This window comes from Saccharomyces mikatae, assembly GCF_947241705.1.
Source record: "Saccharomyces mikatae IFO 1815 strain IFO1815 genome assembly, chromosome: 16".
NCBI classification, from domain to species: domain Eukaryota; kingdom Fungi; phylum Ascomycota; class Saccharomycetes; order Saccharomycetales; family Saccharomycetaceae; genus Saccharomyces; species Saccharomyces mikatae.
Genome location: NC_079271.1, coordinates 661,164 through 675,783, shown reverse-complemented (window position 1 = coordinate 675,783; position 14,620 = coordinate 661,164). Strand labels below are relative to the sequence as shown.

At 38.0% G+C, this 14,620-nt stretch overlaps 8 protein-coding genes across 8 annotated transcripts; 2 read left to right on the top strand and 6 right to left on the bottom strand.

Annotated features, from left to right (window-relative positions):
• Positions 1 to 190: 190 nt before the first annotated feature.
• On the bottom strand, positions 191 to 1,017 carry RPS23B (40S ribosomal protein uS12; the record flags this gene model as incomplete). The annotated part of the gene is made up of 2 exons (XM_056226379.1): positions 191 to 563; positions 953 to 1,017. 2 exons carry the CDS (start codon positions 1,015 to 1,017, stop codon positions 191 to 193), a joined length of 438 nt encoding a protein of 145 aa, XP_056080103.1.
• A 476-nt stretch (positions 1,018 to 1,493) lies between these two features.
• On the top strand, positions 1,494 to 2,081 carry NAT3 (peptide alpha-N-acetyltransferase complex B subunit NAT3; the record flags this gene model as incomplete). Its single annotated transcript, XM_056226378.1, has 1 exon — positions 1,494 to 2,081. One exon carries the CDS (start codon positions 1,494 to 1,496, stop codon positions 2,079 to 2,081), a length of 588 nt encoding a protein of 195 aa, XP_056080102.1.
• Positions 2,082 to 2,258: 177 nt separating this feature from the next.
• SCD6 (Scd6p) lies at positions 2,259 to 3,311 on the bottom strand (the record flags this gene model as incomplete). Its single annotated transcript, XM_056226377.1, has 1 exon — positions 2,259 to 3,311. One exon carries the CDS (start codon positions 3,309 to 3,311, stop codon positions 2,259 to 2,261), a length of 1,053 nt encoding a protein of 350 aa, XP_056080101.1.
• A 490-nt stretch (positions 3,312 to 3,801) lies between these two features.
• ANT1 (Ant1p) lies at positions 3,802 to 4,788 on the top strand (the record flags this gene model as incomplete). Its single annotated transcript, XM_056226376.1, has 1 exon — positions 3,802 to 4,788. The coding sequence occupies one exon, from the start codon at positions 3,802 to 3,804 to the stop codon at positions 4,786 to 4,788; it is 987 nt and encodes a 328-aa protein (XP_056080100.1).
• A 96-nt stretch (positions 4,789 to 4,884) lies between these two features.
• Positions 4,885 to 5,922, bottom strand: SMKI16G2800 (pyridoxine 4-dehydrogenase; the record flags this gene model as incomplete). Its single annotated transcript, XM_056226374.1, has 1 exon — positions 4,885 to 5,922. The coding sequence occupies one exon, from the start codon at positions 5,920 to 5,922 to the stop codon at positions 4,885 to 4,887; it is 1,038 nt and encodes a 345-aa protein (XP_056080099.1).
• Positions 5,923 to 6,706: 784 nt separating this feature from the next.
• On the bottom strand, positions 6,707 to 8,068 carry YLH47 (Ylh47p; the record flags this gene model as incomplete). The annotated part of the gene is made up of 1 exon (XM_056226373.1): positions 6,707 to 8,068. One exon carries the CDS (start codon positions 8,066 to 8,068, stop codon positions 6,707 to 6,709), a length of 1,362 nt encoding a protein of 453 aa, XP_056080098.1.
• Positions 8,069 to 8,602: 534 nt separating this feature from the next.
• CTR1 (high-affinity Cu transporter CTR1) lies at positions 8,603 to 9,784 on the bottom strand (the record flags this gene model as incomplete). The annotated part of the gene is made up of 1 exon (XM_056226372.1): positions 8,603 to 9,784. The coding sequence occupies one exon, from the start codon at positions 9,782 to 9,784 to the stop codon at positions 8,603 to 8,605; it is 1,182 nt and encodes a 393-aa protein (XP_056080097.1).
• A 531-nt stretch (positions 9,785 to 10,315) lies between these two features.
• Positions 10,316 to 13,942, bottom strand: AXL1 (Axl1p; the record flags this gene model as incomplete). Its single annotated transcript, XM_056226371.1, has 1 exon — positions 10,316 to 13,942. The coding sequence occupies one exon, from the start codon at positions 13,940 to 13,942 to the stop codon at positions 10,316 to 10,318; it is 3,627 nt and encodes a 1,208-aa protein (XP_056080096.1).
• Positions 13,943 to 14,620: the final 678 nt, after the last annotated feature.

Below are 14,620 nucleotides of genomic sequence, written 5' to 3'. Positions count from 1 at the left end.
TGCAAGTTTTCGAGTAATTTATATATAAATGTATTATCTAACAAAGTTGAAATAACGTTTGATACTTCAACATATGAGAACTATCGAATAAATTTAATGTTTGATGATTTTGAAGAATTATTTAAATCTCTTAAGCATATACATACACAATAGAATTTTTTCGAATTATGAAATCGTAATATAAATCTGCTTAAGATCTTGGCTTTTCCTTCTTTTCTTTCCACAAAGCCAACAAGGAGACACCAGAGACCTTAACGACCTTGAATCTAACACCTGGAATATCACCCTTAGCCTTACCCTTTCTACCGAAACCGGCTAGCAAGACTTCGTCATTTTCGTCGACAAAGTTCAAACAACCATCGTTTGGAACGAAAGCAGTAACCTTCTTACCGTTCTTGATTAATTGAACTCTAACACACTTTCTGATGGCAGAGTTAGGTTGCTTGGATTCAATACCCAATTTTTCCAAAACAATACCCTTAGCGTGGGAAGAACCACCGAATGGAGAAGATTTGAAGGCAGTACCCAATAATCTCTTCTTATAGTTGTTTTCGGCCCAACGGCTATTTTAAAAGATTAACTTTTGACAAAACATTGTTTCATCAAAAAAATAATAAACGTTAGTAAACGGGCCTCTTATATTTTGGGTTTATAATCTGAGAAGGGGAAAACTCTATCGCAGTTTTTTACTCTTTTTTCTCAACTTTTCTCACTCTAAATTCGCCGAATTCTCTCTACAATCGCAAAACGGACTTTCTTCTTCATAGAAGAGATGGCAAATTTGAATGAGTATGAAAAATAAAGAGGATCATCTTAGCTTTTTACAGCATGATTCGTTATTGATAACTTAGCGGGTACATCCAATCGCTTTATGGTAGCAACAGCTACTTCCTCCTTCTCTCTGTTATGAAAATATTTCATCCTGAGTGGAATCTCCTATAATTGTACATACTTGTTTCTTCTGTGGACACGCAACTTTCTAGCGGAATTCAAACCTCTTGGCTTACCTTTACCCATCTTTTCTTGTTGTTTGCTGTTCTTGACTGATTTCGGGACTTGTATCTCAAAACAGGTATTACTTCTTAATAGTGATACCACTAATAGTATCTCTATCTTGAAAACTACGAAGGGGCAGTGACAAGGTGCTCTGACAATCACAGTCCTTCCAAAGCAGTACTGCTTAGCAGGATCCCCTCTGCACAGCACAGGATGGAAGGTCGTTCATAGATGCCAGGCTGCCGGTCTGTGCGCGGACGGCTAGCGACGGAAACATCTGGATAAGCACTGAAAAGAGAAAATACTTTTTTTTTAGAGAGAGATACTAATATGTATGGGTTTGGTTGAATGTTCGGATGTTATCTTCGGCGTGTCTACTCTTTTTTCCAATTTCACATCATATTAATATCGAACAAACTTTACAACACAATAGTGCATTACACTAACGATTGTAGTCGTCAAGAATATATATGGCAAGGGGATAAGTGGACTCAAAAATGACAACACTTCAACCTTTTGAGCCTATTGATTTGTTCAAAGCAAATAATGTTAACCTTGATATATTAACAGAGAACTTCCCACTCGAGTTTTATTTTGAGTATATGATAATATGGCCAGACCTTTTTTTCAAGAGCTTGGAAATGACTGTTGATCCTGAATGCAAACATAATATCTCGGGCTATATGATGGCAAAAACAGAAGGTAAAACGACAGAGTGGCACACTCATATAACTGCAGTGACAGTGGCTCCAAGATTTCGTCGAATATCGCTAGCTTCGAAGCTATGTAACACTTTGGAGACCATGACGGATGTCATGCCCCATGAAGTCAACTTTATCGATCTTTTTGTCAAATGTAATAACCAACTTGCCATAAAGCTTTACGAAAAACTAGGATATAGTGTTTTTAGAAGAGTAGTAGGATATTATAATTCAAGCAAAGATGGGTATCCAGACACGCTGAAGAAAGTAGATGACAATAAAGATGCCTTTGATATGAGAAAGGCCATGGCCAGAGACAAGAACAGAAGTGTACGGCCGGACGGAAGGAATCATAAATGCTATCCTCATGATGTAAGATTTTAATGTTCGCATAGCTTCATAATGACACGACACTCACAACATTATAACGAATGTCTGCGCAACCTATGTGTTGCGATATATATGAAACATTTCTTTTAAAAAAAGCGGACTATAATCCTATTAGTTCGTTTTCGTACGTACATACTGGAAGGTATATTTAATTTACATAGACGCACCATATTAAAACTCGACATTTGAAGAAGATTGAGAGAACTGGTTGGTTGACCTACCGTGATAATCGTTCTGATTCTGGAATCCCCCTCCATTGTTTTGGTAGCTATTTCTGTTCTGGTAGTTTCCACGATGGCCGCCTCTTCCTCTTCCCCCTCTATTCCCTCTGAAACTGCCATGACCGCGGCCACGACCTCTAGAGTGAAATCTTGGTCTGGCAGAAGCTTGCCCGAAAGTGTCAACGTTCAACATTTTCTCTTCTTGCCATCTCATATTGGTATTAGTTTCAGTAGAAGTGGAGATGGTATCAAAAAAAGATGATTTCTTATTGTAAAAGGCTTCATCAGATTCGTCCTGTTTGCGAGCAGTGGCTTCCAGTTCTTGTTCTTTTTCAGCATCATTGGAATCTTCTTTAGTGAATTTTGCGTTGTTCGATTCAAAGTCAAAATCTTCGTTAGGAATTTCGACTTTGAAATTACGGTTCGATTGAGGAGGGCGATTAGTCAATCGATTCTTATTTCTTTGATACCTTTGCTCATGTTCACTATCCGTACGTTTATTCCTGCTTTGTGAGTTTACACTGACGTCTTCTGAAATGGTATTATCACCTATGTTAGTAGTAGCGGTTTCTGTGGAAGTAGGAGTATAAACACCATATCCAGTAACTGCGGCAGGAACATTGGAATCGGGCTTTGCCCCCTGAGGAGGCGAATGCGCTTGTACTTGAGTTTGAGTTTGAGGTGAAGATTGAACTTGTTGAAGGGAAGAAAATTGCGATGCGGGTGGCATCGTCTGAGGAACAACAGGCTGGATGTCATTGATGTTCGCATCTAAGATGCTTAAATCCTTGACTTCGCTACCGTTGAATTTCACCGAATTGTATACTGTAGGGTTTGGATAGATCTCTTCAGGACCCCAGTTCTTTCGACCTTCTGTACCAAAGCAGCGAACCTCCTTCAGAGTTACGGTACCCTTTTCAGAGTCGATATCTTCTAGCAGCCCCACATATCTGTTGTCAGTTACAGAAATCAAAGAGATGGTCTTACCGATGTACTGTGACATTGCCTTGCGTTACTGTTCTTCGGTAAATTGTTATTGTACAGCCTTCTCAATGCTCGCGTCTTGTCTATTTTAGTTGTCTCCATTGTACTCTTTAGAGTCGAAAGTACTTGTTTAAATTTTTGTCGTGCAAGGTGATAGGTGTTTGTCACTACGATGAGACATCGTTGTATATGTGCCAGCAACAAATGCGCTTATATTACACCTTTCGAACTTCCAAGGGATGATTCAATTGAGTCATCCCTTGAAGCACTAGGCTTTTGCTATTTAGAGGGTGTTATACATGGTGAAAGTTATGCAAATTTTGGTTTGTTCTCCTCGGATCGAGTTTTAAATCCGATTTCTGCATGTCGGTCCGAGCGACTATTTTTGATAACTGGCAAATATAAGGACAAGATGGGCAAAATCTAAAAAAAAAAACGATGCTATACAAAATATACGAAAAGTCGTTAATTCTCAAAGTTAGGGCGAGATACTTCAGAACACATAAGCGATGCTGACTCTAGAAGCAGCTTTAACTGGCGCCGTAGCTTCGGCAATGGCTAATATGGCTGTATATCCGCTGGATCTATCGAAAACGATTATCCAGTCGCAAGTATCTCCTCTCACAAATGAATCCAAAAATGAAGGCAAGATTTTGCCTAAGAAGAGGTACAAGAATGTTCTGGATTGTATGATAAACATATTTAGGGAAAAGGGATTTTTCGGTTTGTATCAAGGTATGACAGTGACCACAGTGGCCACTTTCGTGCAAAATTTTGTATATTTCTTCTGGTACACATTCATAAGAAAATTTTACATGAAACACAAGCTACGTGGGCTAAAGTCATTGGGAAGCCATAGTAAATTTGCCGCACCTTCCACTGTGGAAGAATTGGCGTTAGGTGTCGCGGCTGCTAGTATATCGCAGCTCTTTACGAGCCCCATGGCTGTAGTAGCCACGAGACAACAAACAGTTCACTCTGCAGAGTCCGCAAAATTTAGCAACGTTGTCAAAGACATTTATCATGAAAACAATGGGGACATAACTGCTTTTTGGAAAGGTTTAAGAACAGGTTTAGCGTTGACGATAAATCCTTCCATCACATATGCCTCATTTCAAAGGCTTAAGGAGGTTTTCTTCCATGACCACTCTAACGACGTAGGCAGTTTGTCAGCGGTTCAGAATTTTGTTTTGGGTGTTCTTTCCAAGATGATTTCCACCCTAATTACACAACCTTTGATTGTCGCTAAAACAATGCTTCAAAGCGCGGGTTCTAGATTTACTACTTTTCAAGAAGCGCTTTTGTATCTATACAAAAATGAAGGAGTGAAATCTCTTTGGAAGGGAGTCCTTCCTCAATTGGCAAAGGGTGTGATCGTGCAAGGCCTGTTGTTTGCCTTTAGGGGAGAACTGACAAAATCTTTAAAGAAACTAATATTCTTGTACTCTTCATTTTTCCTAAAGTACAACGGACAAAATAAGCTGACTTCTACTTAAGGAGACCCGTAGTACTGAAATAAGCATATTGTATTCAAAATCTTTACATAGTATTTTTTATTATATAAAGAGCGAACGATTCTTTACGTTTTGACCTCACACCATTTCGTATCTATCTCCAACAGTCCGGAAAGTAGCCAAGTATTTGTTGATGGCACTGAATTCTTGGTCGGTAAGTTTGGTTTTCTTTTCTTCAAAATTCTCATTGACCTTAGAAATAGAAGAACCACTTGGAATTGGAATAAATTTGGCGCCTTTGTATTCTGGGACTTTGTTCCAATGTTTGATCCATCCCAAAGCTAACTGAGCAAGAGTAATGGAATTATTTGGGGGGCGCCTGTCGACAATTTCTTCCTGCAGGAATTTAACCAATGTCAGATTTTTCTTTAAAGACTCATCGCTAAATCTTTTCAGAGTCTTTCTAAAGTCACCCTCTGGAATGTCAGCGTTGGACTTCAGTTGGCCAGTTAGTAACCCTCTGCCCAGGGGAGAGTAACAGATAATAGTCAACCCTAATTCTGCACATGTTCTGGCAATTCCGTTTTGGAAAATGTCTGTACTGAACAAAGAAAGTTCGACTTCGACGCAAGTCAAAAACTTGCTCCAGTCCTTGTTGATAGCTCTGATTTGTTCTTCGTTGACCTCACTCAATGAGATACCACCAATAACGCCTTCGGATATCATTTCGGCAAGAGCTTCAAACGATTCGTATGGGTAGACCTCCCCTTTGGTACATAGAGAAGTGTCGATTCTTGCAACTTCGAAGATGTCGATATAGCCGCCGATAGCGCTCACTGAATTCTTCACACTTTGAATGACGTCATCGTGACTGCCTTTGGGAGTTAACGTGGCAATGTCTACACCACCTTTGCAACTTATAACTACATGCTCTCTCAACTCCGGATACTTCAAAAAGAAATCGTGAACGTACGTCAAGTTAATGAAATCCGGGCCGTAAAACTCACCAACATTAAAGAAAGCCTTGTGCCCCCGTTCTTTGGCCAATTCAACAGATCTGTACATCGCTTCGAAAGCCTGCGACTGAGGGACAGGCTCAGCTCTCCAGGTTAAACTCATTAATCCATAGCCGGTATCTAACTCATGAACAATGTTTTTCAAATTGGTAGCTGGCATTCTATTCTTGTTTTTGTTTATTTTGGTATATTAAAAACAACTATGTGATATATACTTGTTTTTCTACGCTGAATAACAAGAAAGGTGAAAAGAAAGAAACAGAGCGAGAAGGGAGAATTTATGTGAAGGATGAAAAAGTTGGGTAATTAATGGATACGAGTAACCCCTTATATAGTAATTCTCTATAGTATATTGATATTCCACGGTTCTATAGATGATATATTCTTCAAGTAATTGGGGGGATAGAGCTATGATGATTACCTTAGTCCCGCTGTACTACGCCCTTGATTACCTCATTAACGAACAAAATGAAGATCCCTTCCTAAATGCGGCCGAGACGGATGAAGCGGCCTGAATGGCCGCTTCATCCGTCTCGGCCGCGTGCGATTCTCCCACTGCATTTGTGCAAAGGACTTGAACAAACATTCAGAGCGGGAAAGTTGCGCTTTTTTTGGTCTCATACCCACCGGGCAGCGCGGACATTGAGGCAGCTCAGAATATGATTTAAACTTTGCAATGAAAAAATTCAAGAATCAGCGGGTAAGTTTATGTGTAGTCATGTTTGTGCTATACTCTAAGTGTGCACGGCAGCAACTTTGTCTGACGTAGTTTTCATATAGTAGTGTATTTTATTAATCGTATATACAAAATCTATAGTAGAGGTTCACTACTTTTTTCTTTCGTAGTTTGAAAGAGGAGTTTTGTGCGAGTATGTATAGAAAGAATGTTGGCGAGAGTAGCAGAATGTGCATCGTGCGATTAAATGGGTTGTGTGTAAACTTGATTACTTCTCTTTGGAGGCGGCAGTTTCTCCAATGGGTTTAGTTTCTTGTGGCTTTACGTCCGGAGCGGCCGCATCTATGTTCTTGTCTTGGTCGTCTAAGCTTAGTTCATCCTTGACGCTCACAATGGCGTTCTCTTCTTGCTGCTCTTCCTCTTTCATGATTTCTTCTTGCTCCCTCAACTGCTTCAACTTTTGCTTAGCAGATGCTTCGTCTTCCTTGACGACGTTTACCTTAACTTCATGGTATAGTTCATCAGGAATACCGATTAGGACATCACATAATGCGTCATATAATGACTCCTTGGATTGCACATTACCGTAATTGTAAGCAGTGGCCATGATCAGTAATGTTGATGGGATCTTGTCTTTTAGCCTCATGTTTAGCCACAATCTCAGATTCGAATATAACACGCTGGGCTCCACATCTACACTTCTAATACCTCTAGAAGCACATGCCGTTTTCAATTCAGAGAGGGATAGTTGTTCTGCATCCTCGTAATATATTGAAAGATCGTCCTTTTTCAGTTCAAGCATCTTATACCTGATGCGGTAACGTAACATCACATCGGTGCCGAATGGTTGCAGATTCATGTATTTCGCCAATGCAATCAAGTAAGGCCTTGTTACGTTGTCTAAAACAGTATCATCGGTGAACAATCTGGCCACTTCAATCAGTTGTTCACGAGATTCTGGTACCCCAGTGGCACGGACATGTGTGTAGAACCTATTAAATAAAGCTTTTTGTTCCTCGGAGATATTGTTGGGCTTAAAATGTGACTTGTTATTCTTGATGATTTCAGACATTAACTTTCTTGTGTTTCTTAGATTCTCTAGCTTATTCTCACGTTTTTTACTCGACTCATAAGTAGAAGGAAGTAAATTGGGAAATAACTTTAGTGCAAAGGGTAGTAGAAGTTCAGCAAATGGAATAATGAGGAAAGCAGCAAATGGAACTAGCCGGACGATATCTTGGGTGGTTCTCTTCAGTTGCAAGTTTTCCCTTCTTGTTAACGGATATCCTGCGGCACTCTTCATTAACAATTTGGAGGATATTTTTATCTCTAATCCTAAAAGTTTGGAACCATCCCAATAGTGACGAAGAGCATTTTGCATTTTAACCTTGAATGGTAGCTTTTCCTTTTCTTTTACTGGAGAAACCTCAGTCGCACTTTCCTGGCTTCCATTTGTCATCTTAAGCTCCTTTTTTGAACTTTCTGATGCTGAAGAGTTCCAACGGCTTAAAATCGGTTTGAACAGAGGTATCAAGCTTGATCTCATTACCGCAGAACGAGAAGACATCAAGGCAATGCCTGGTGTCGGATGAGAGATTCTCTTGATTGATAAAGACCTATACCTGAGCATTGTCTTTTTTTTTTTGGCAAAATTTTGTCTTAACGAATCGGAAACAAACGTTAACAAAACCCTTTGATTTTACTAGTATCACTTATACAGTTATCTTATTATATTCAAGAATTGCCACTTTGTCAAATAGATGAGATTGACACGATTTGAAATACTGGTCTCTTCCGAATGAAAGTGAAAAATGTTCGCGCGGGAGCGATTATACTTCATGAGAAAAAAGAAATGTGAGAAACATCGGAAATTCAATTTAGGCACGCATATGACTTTTTACCCTTTGGTTTTTACTATGCAAACTGAAAACAATAATAAAGAATCTTTGAATAAAAACTAGTAAGACATTCAACTATATACAAGTTTGTTATTTATAGGAAGGTTGTTGTATCCTATTTTTTCTTCCCTTTTTTTATGAGGGCATTCAGAGTACAAACTTTCGAGAAGATTTCTCAAGTTCTTGAGGGGTAAGAGATATTCCTACCTGTAATGTATTAAGATATTGAAGAGGGAAAATAAAGGTAGACGAATCATGTCTAATTATTAGTTATGAGTAAATTTTTCAGCCGGAAGTAAGTTTTGGTCCATATTTCCAGACTGTTCCTGCAGCTTGGAACTTTCAAGAATGTCGCGCTCTATGTTCGCTTGGTTTTTCCTCGAGACCTTAGCACAATTACATCCGTCTTCTTGTGTAAATGTTTCTTTATGATTACTGTCGGAAACTGCAGGTTTGGAATCGTTATTCTTTTCTAATCGGGTACTTTGATCGCTAGCCGAAGTAGTGTCAGCAACAGCAACCGGATCAGGAACTGGTTTAGAATGTCTGCCACATTGGCAATTCTCAAAGCCAGGACATTTCTTTGTTTTTTGAATTTCTCTTTGAATATCCCATCTCTTCAACATGGCCAATTTACATCTATTAAAGAAGACTTCTGACAAAGCTAAGCCAGTAATTACAGCAAAAACATACGTTAATACAAAAGACATAGTAGCAAGCATCAACATGTAGATAATCATAGTGGATGTAAATACCAAAAACGCTCTTATAATGTCGTGGAAGAGATCTGTTAAAGATGGAACAAATATGTCTGTAAGTAAATTTGGTAACTTGGGTAGACCTTGAATCTCGAATTGGTTATCAGTGCCATAATATACTTCTTCATTCTCCGTATTTGCTGAAGACAAAGTACAATACTTGTTTTTCTTGTCCCATTTCTTGAACCAGTGAACTTCAAGGCACCAACTAACAAAAAGCAATAGTTTATAAACAAAAGCGGCTACAACAAATAGTAAGAAAATACCAAAGGCCTTACCGCTGTTGTTCGCATGCAAATGATGAAATAGAACAGGATAGTTCTTATATGTGGGAGTTAAGTAATAGTTCATTCCCATATTCATGTCCATATCCATTTCTGAAGAACTGCTATTACTTGATGATGACATACCTGACATACCTGACATACCTGACATATCTGACATGCTAGAATCTGAAGTGGCAGAAGCGCTGGTCGAGCTCATTGTTGCAGAAGAACTCCCCATCAACATGCTCGACATTGAGCTACTACCCATCGACATGCCCGACATCGATGCCATACTCGAGGCTAATGTCTTGCTAGCACTGGACATTGCGGCCATGCTCATCGATGTCATACTCGAGGCTAATGTCTTGCTAGCACTGGACATCGTGTCCATGCTCATACTGCTGCTCATGGACATACCATTCATCTTGAACTCAAGTGTTATGTACTTTCCTTTTTTGCTTGATCCTCTCAACAAATGTAACTAGAACCGCCACTTAAATCTTACTTTACTTGTTTAGTTATACCCTTGAAAACCTTTCTATGCAATTAGGATATCCAGCAGTACTCTTCTTTTAAGAATTACTATGCGGTTATTTAAATTATCGCAGCATTGACGCAAAAGAATATTAAGCCATATCTGATCCTTTCGAGATGACATTATCATATTTTTTATGTTGCAATTTATTGCCCGAATCTAGAAAAGTGCTCTTTTCAGGGTCGCGCCATTTTTGCTCATCTTACCGTCGTTTTGAGCAAATATTTTATGATTACTATCAATATTTGAGATTATAAGCGCAGTGATGGACGGTCGAGGTGCAGTTTCTGTACTACTGAAAAGTGTTGAGAATATTATGTGGAATTACGAAAGGAATTATGTAACAAATAGTATCATGGCAGATGAGAGGGTGCTTAGTAAAAAAAGATGTATGGAAATTCTATAATGAGAAAAAACAATTTAGAAGACGTACTTGCGAAAAAAGTTCGGGTCAGGAAGCTCTTGAAGAGGAATTACCGGCTCTATATCGTTCTTCCAAAAATTTTTTACGTCTTGTCCTTCACTATTATGCGAAGAAAAACCTAATACAGAGCCGTATCCCTGCTTGAAATTCATTCCGATGATTTTAAGTATTTCCTGTAATACAACAGTACCAAGCTTGAAAGCTTCATTCCTCTTGCGAAAATGAGTGAAAAGATTCTTTACCAGTAACATAGGACTACCCTCTGAATGTTCAACAATTTTTTTCAAATCTTCATTTTTTATTGCAAATCCTTTAATTTTCAGGAAAGCTTCTAGTTGGAGAAATATCCTTCTACTTGCAATCTTTTCTTCAGCCATTGGGCTTGCAATCATTATTGAAATTTTACTTCTTTGTGTGGAATATATAGAGATTTTTGCTTGAAAAAACCTCAAGTACTTCTTTAGAGTTAACTTTTGCAGAAAGGGGATGTTAACCATTTCATATTCTTCTTGGAAATTAAGTCTCTTTTCGGTGATTTTATTTCTTACTTTCCTATGTTGTTTCATTTGCCTGTTGTTGAGAGTGTAATTGTCTCCGTTCTGTACATTTGCCACTATCTCATTCAATAGGTCTACAGGACCAGCTGATTCTTCGAATTTGGTGATACTGTTTTGCTTTAACAGCGTTAAAAATGGCTCCAATAGCATTTTTCGGAAATCAATTTCAGTGAGATTATCTAGTACTTGTAGTTCCAGGTAAGATAAATACTCATTGATCTTGGTTTCAAGATTGTGTGCTGAGCTCCCAGACATCACAGTTACATGAATCCCAACAGTGTCTGTCAAGACCCTAAGGCCTCCCAAAACAATGTACCCAATTTGTTTTCTATTCCTTAAATCAGGTACTAATGTTAGCGAAAATAGATACTCTGTAAGGAACGTTAGTGCTAGGTTTTCTATATCGTCCCTTTGTGCAGTTTGAATGAAGTACACGATACTATTGTTAGGGTCGTCTTGATGGCCATTGTAAGAGATGAAGGCATTTGTGCCTTCATCTAGATTTTTAGTACTCGGCGAAGGGTAAAGATGTATGGTTGATTTGGAACCTTCATTACAGACTTTCAGGTGCTGTGTAAAATTTCTGTTTAAGTAATGGTTGATTTCGTCTGCATAGTCGAGGCTTCCTTGCACGAGCAAGACTAACTGCTTAGGATTCTTCCAAAATAGGGAACAAAATTCTTTGAAAGACTCCATTTCCGTAAGTTCTAAAGCATTAATTCTATCCTGTAAAGTCCATATAAATTCCTCTAAAACAATCAGTAACCCAATACTAGCTAGTTTCACGCAATTATCTGATGATGCGCTCTCATATTTACTTCTGACAAATATTCTTGCCTTTCTCAAGGTGTCTTTCGAAAGAAACGTGGGATCTGTAGCAATTAGTTTTAACGTATCTACGAATGTCTTTACTATTTTAAAGACACCCTCAGGAAAACCAGAAATGGTAAAGCGAAGCGTCACACTGCCTTTGCTTGAGGAAGCAATCTCGTATGTATAACCAATTCTTAGAGCTGGATAAAGATGTGATGAGGTGATGATAAATAATACCTGTGCTAGCACTTCCAGGTGAATTGTCGCCTCTGGACTTGGTTTGATACCTAATCCTAAAACTTCAAACGATACAACAGATTTATTGTTCGAGGCAAAATTTGGGTCTTCTTTTAAAATCCACATCTCATAATTTAGATTTTCGCTGACCAATTGAGGCTCTCTCCTGGTGGGCTCACTATAAATTTGTGGTCTAAGAGTGGCAAATTTTGATTTCAGTGAGCATTCCAAGAAAAGCTGTCGCAATTTTAATGGATCGCTGATGTAATCAGGTAAAAAGAGATTACTTTTCGGAAAATTGAATTCATATGAGCTTTTTGGATAGTATTTATTTTCTTCTGCTAAATGAACGCTTCCTGTATAATATTCAAACTCATAGAAAAAATCAGTGCGTATCTCACTCTTATTTTCGATTATGTGAAATATCTTGTGGGATTTGATATCCCCCAAGAGTAAAAGGCGCGTGTTGTCATGCTTCATGTGCGACTTTAGAAAATTTTGGAATTTGATTGCCTGGCCTGTCCACCACCGCACGTTGGCCTTTGTTTCTTCATATTTTTCGATATTAGGATCATCTATTTCAATAAGAGATTTAAATCCCTTGAATACATTGGAGGGAGTTAAACACTCAAGATTTTCCTGAAGAAAACTGCTTAAATTTGAACACTCCTCCATGGGTAGATTTTCAGAACTTTGGTATAGAAAACGAGCAAGATCAATCAAGTTCTGTTCTTTCAAAAAAGTAACCAAATGATCGATGTTTTTTACGTAGAAGGAAGGCAAAAGTTCAGAAAATATCGTTGTTGTAATGTTCTTGATGCTTTTCCATCCACTGTTTGTTAGTTCTAATTCCAAGATTAATCCTATGTCACCAATAGCAAATTCTGAGGTAAAAGCAAAGCATTTTGTGATCCAGCCTCTTGACACTAAGTAATGGCTCAAAGATCCTGGAGACTCATCGCCAAAAAGTTCACACCATAGATGACTGTATATTTTTATGTCATCCTTTGTAAATCTGGTGTTCCTATCACTAACCGGAAATAGAAATCTCATCACAGGCATTTTATTTGAGTTGATAAAAATCGAATTACATTCAGGAGCATGTTGAAAACACATTGTATTTTGGTATTTTTTTTCCCATACGGTGTCTAGTATTTTGAAGTCTTCTAAGTTACGATAGTCGTTTTTAGGAGAATTCAGACTTCGTCTTAATGACGTTGATTTTCGAAATGGCCCTTTCCCAATCGAAAAATGCCTCTCTTTCACGATGCTTTTAGGCTTTACATCACCAAATTTTGATATGGCGAGTTTTGTAAGTATATTAACGGATTGTGATCCCCTAATGCACAATGTTATATTTTCCCCAAAAAAATTACTTCTGAAGTAAGTGTTTAGTGAGCTTTTCAAGTTTATTTTCTTCAATTGTGGAATGCTTGATAGTGAATGTATGTTGCCAGTGGAAAACCGACTGAAAGGATGATCGGAATTGGCCAAAATTCTTGCTGCGTGGTAGAATATCTTTGTTGTTGATGATATGTTCCCCTCATGCTCGCTTTGTATGGCATATATTTCCTTACTTATTAATAAAGGGTTGAAGAGTGGATCTTTGAAAAATGACGCAAACACATCTAAGATGGATTCAAATGCAAATTCACCATTATTTTGAGTATTGGGCAATTCAAAATAAAAAGTCGTTTGTTCTCCTGTCGTATAGGCATTTTGAGAGCCGTTGTTCTTGGCGATTAGTGCGTGAAATAAACCAGGATCAGGGTATTTTTTAGAACCTGCAGAAAGAATCATGTGTTCACAAAGGTGTGCCAAACCTGGGATATCCATTGGGTCATTGTGGGAGCCAGTGCAAACTGACAGTGAGCATGAGCTTGAAGTATCCGTTGGATCAGATATTAATAATGCCAAAATTCCATTTGGAAGTTTACAAATCTTATGCGCCCTGTTGCTATAGGACAATGGGATATGGAAGGAAACTTCATAGTTAGTTACTTCTCTCAAGGACATCAGTCAAGATGTTATTCTATAGCTATTCGTTACTTTTAGGCACACTTTTATTAATTAATCAAAACATGAAAAGATAAAACAAAACTGCTTACTATTCTGCATATTCACTAGCATAAATTTGTTTGAAAATCGTGTAAATATGTGTTTCATTTTTTTCGCAGTGAAAAAGAGTCATGTAAAATACCGCATCAAGTAATTCCGCTAGTGGTTCTGAGACTCACAGTTCGAGACCAAACAGCTACTTTCACATACGTAGCAGAAAACCTTTTTGAAGAATTGTCTATACAATAGTAAAACTAAGATAACGCTCGCTGAATGTTTACTTTCATCTCTTGGTGGTAGAAAGAATAGAGGAAGCATTACCTTAAAATTCAACAAACAAGATTTTTTATAGTAAAGATTTCACTGGGGTTATCGTAGAACTTGTATGATTTTCTTCTTGGGTTTGCATTTGTGAGATACTCCATTAGAAGAAAATGATTTCCATATCCATTTATTTACATTTTGTATTTTAATGTCGCCATTTTCGCTAAACTGAAGTTAGAAGATTTCAGAGGAGAGCAACAAAATCAAAACGAATACCGTACAAATTGAATTTAATTTAGAATGTTACTAAGGTTTTTTTATCATTGGATTAAACGTGGCGGAACTTGGCATTTCAAAAGAACACCATTAAAA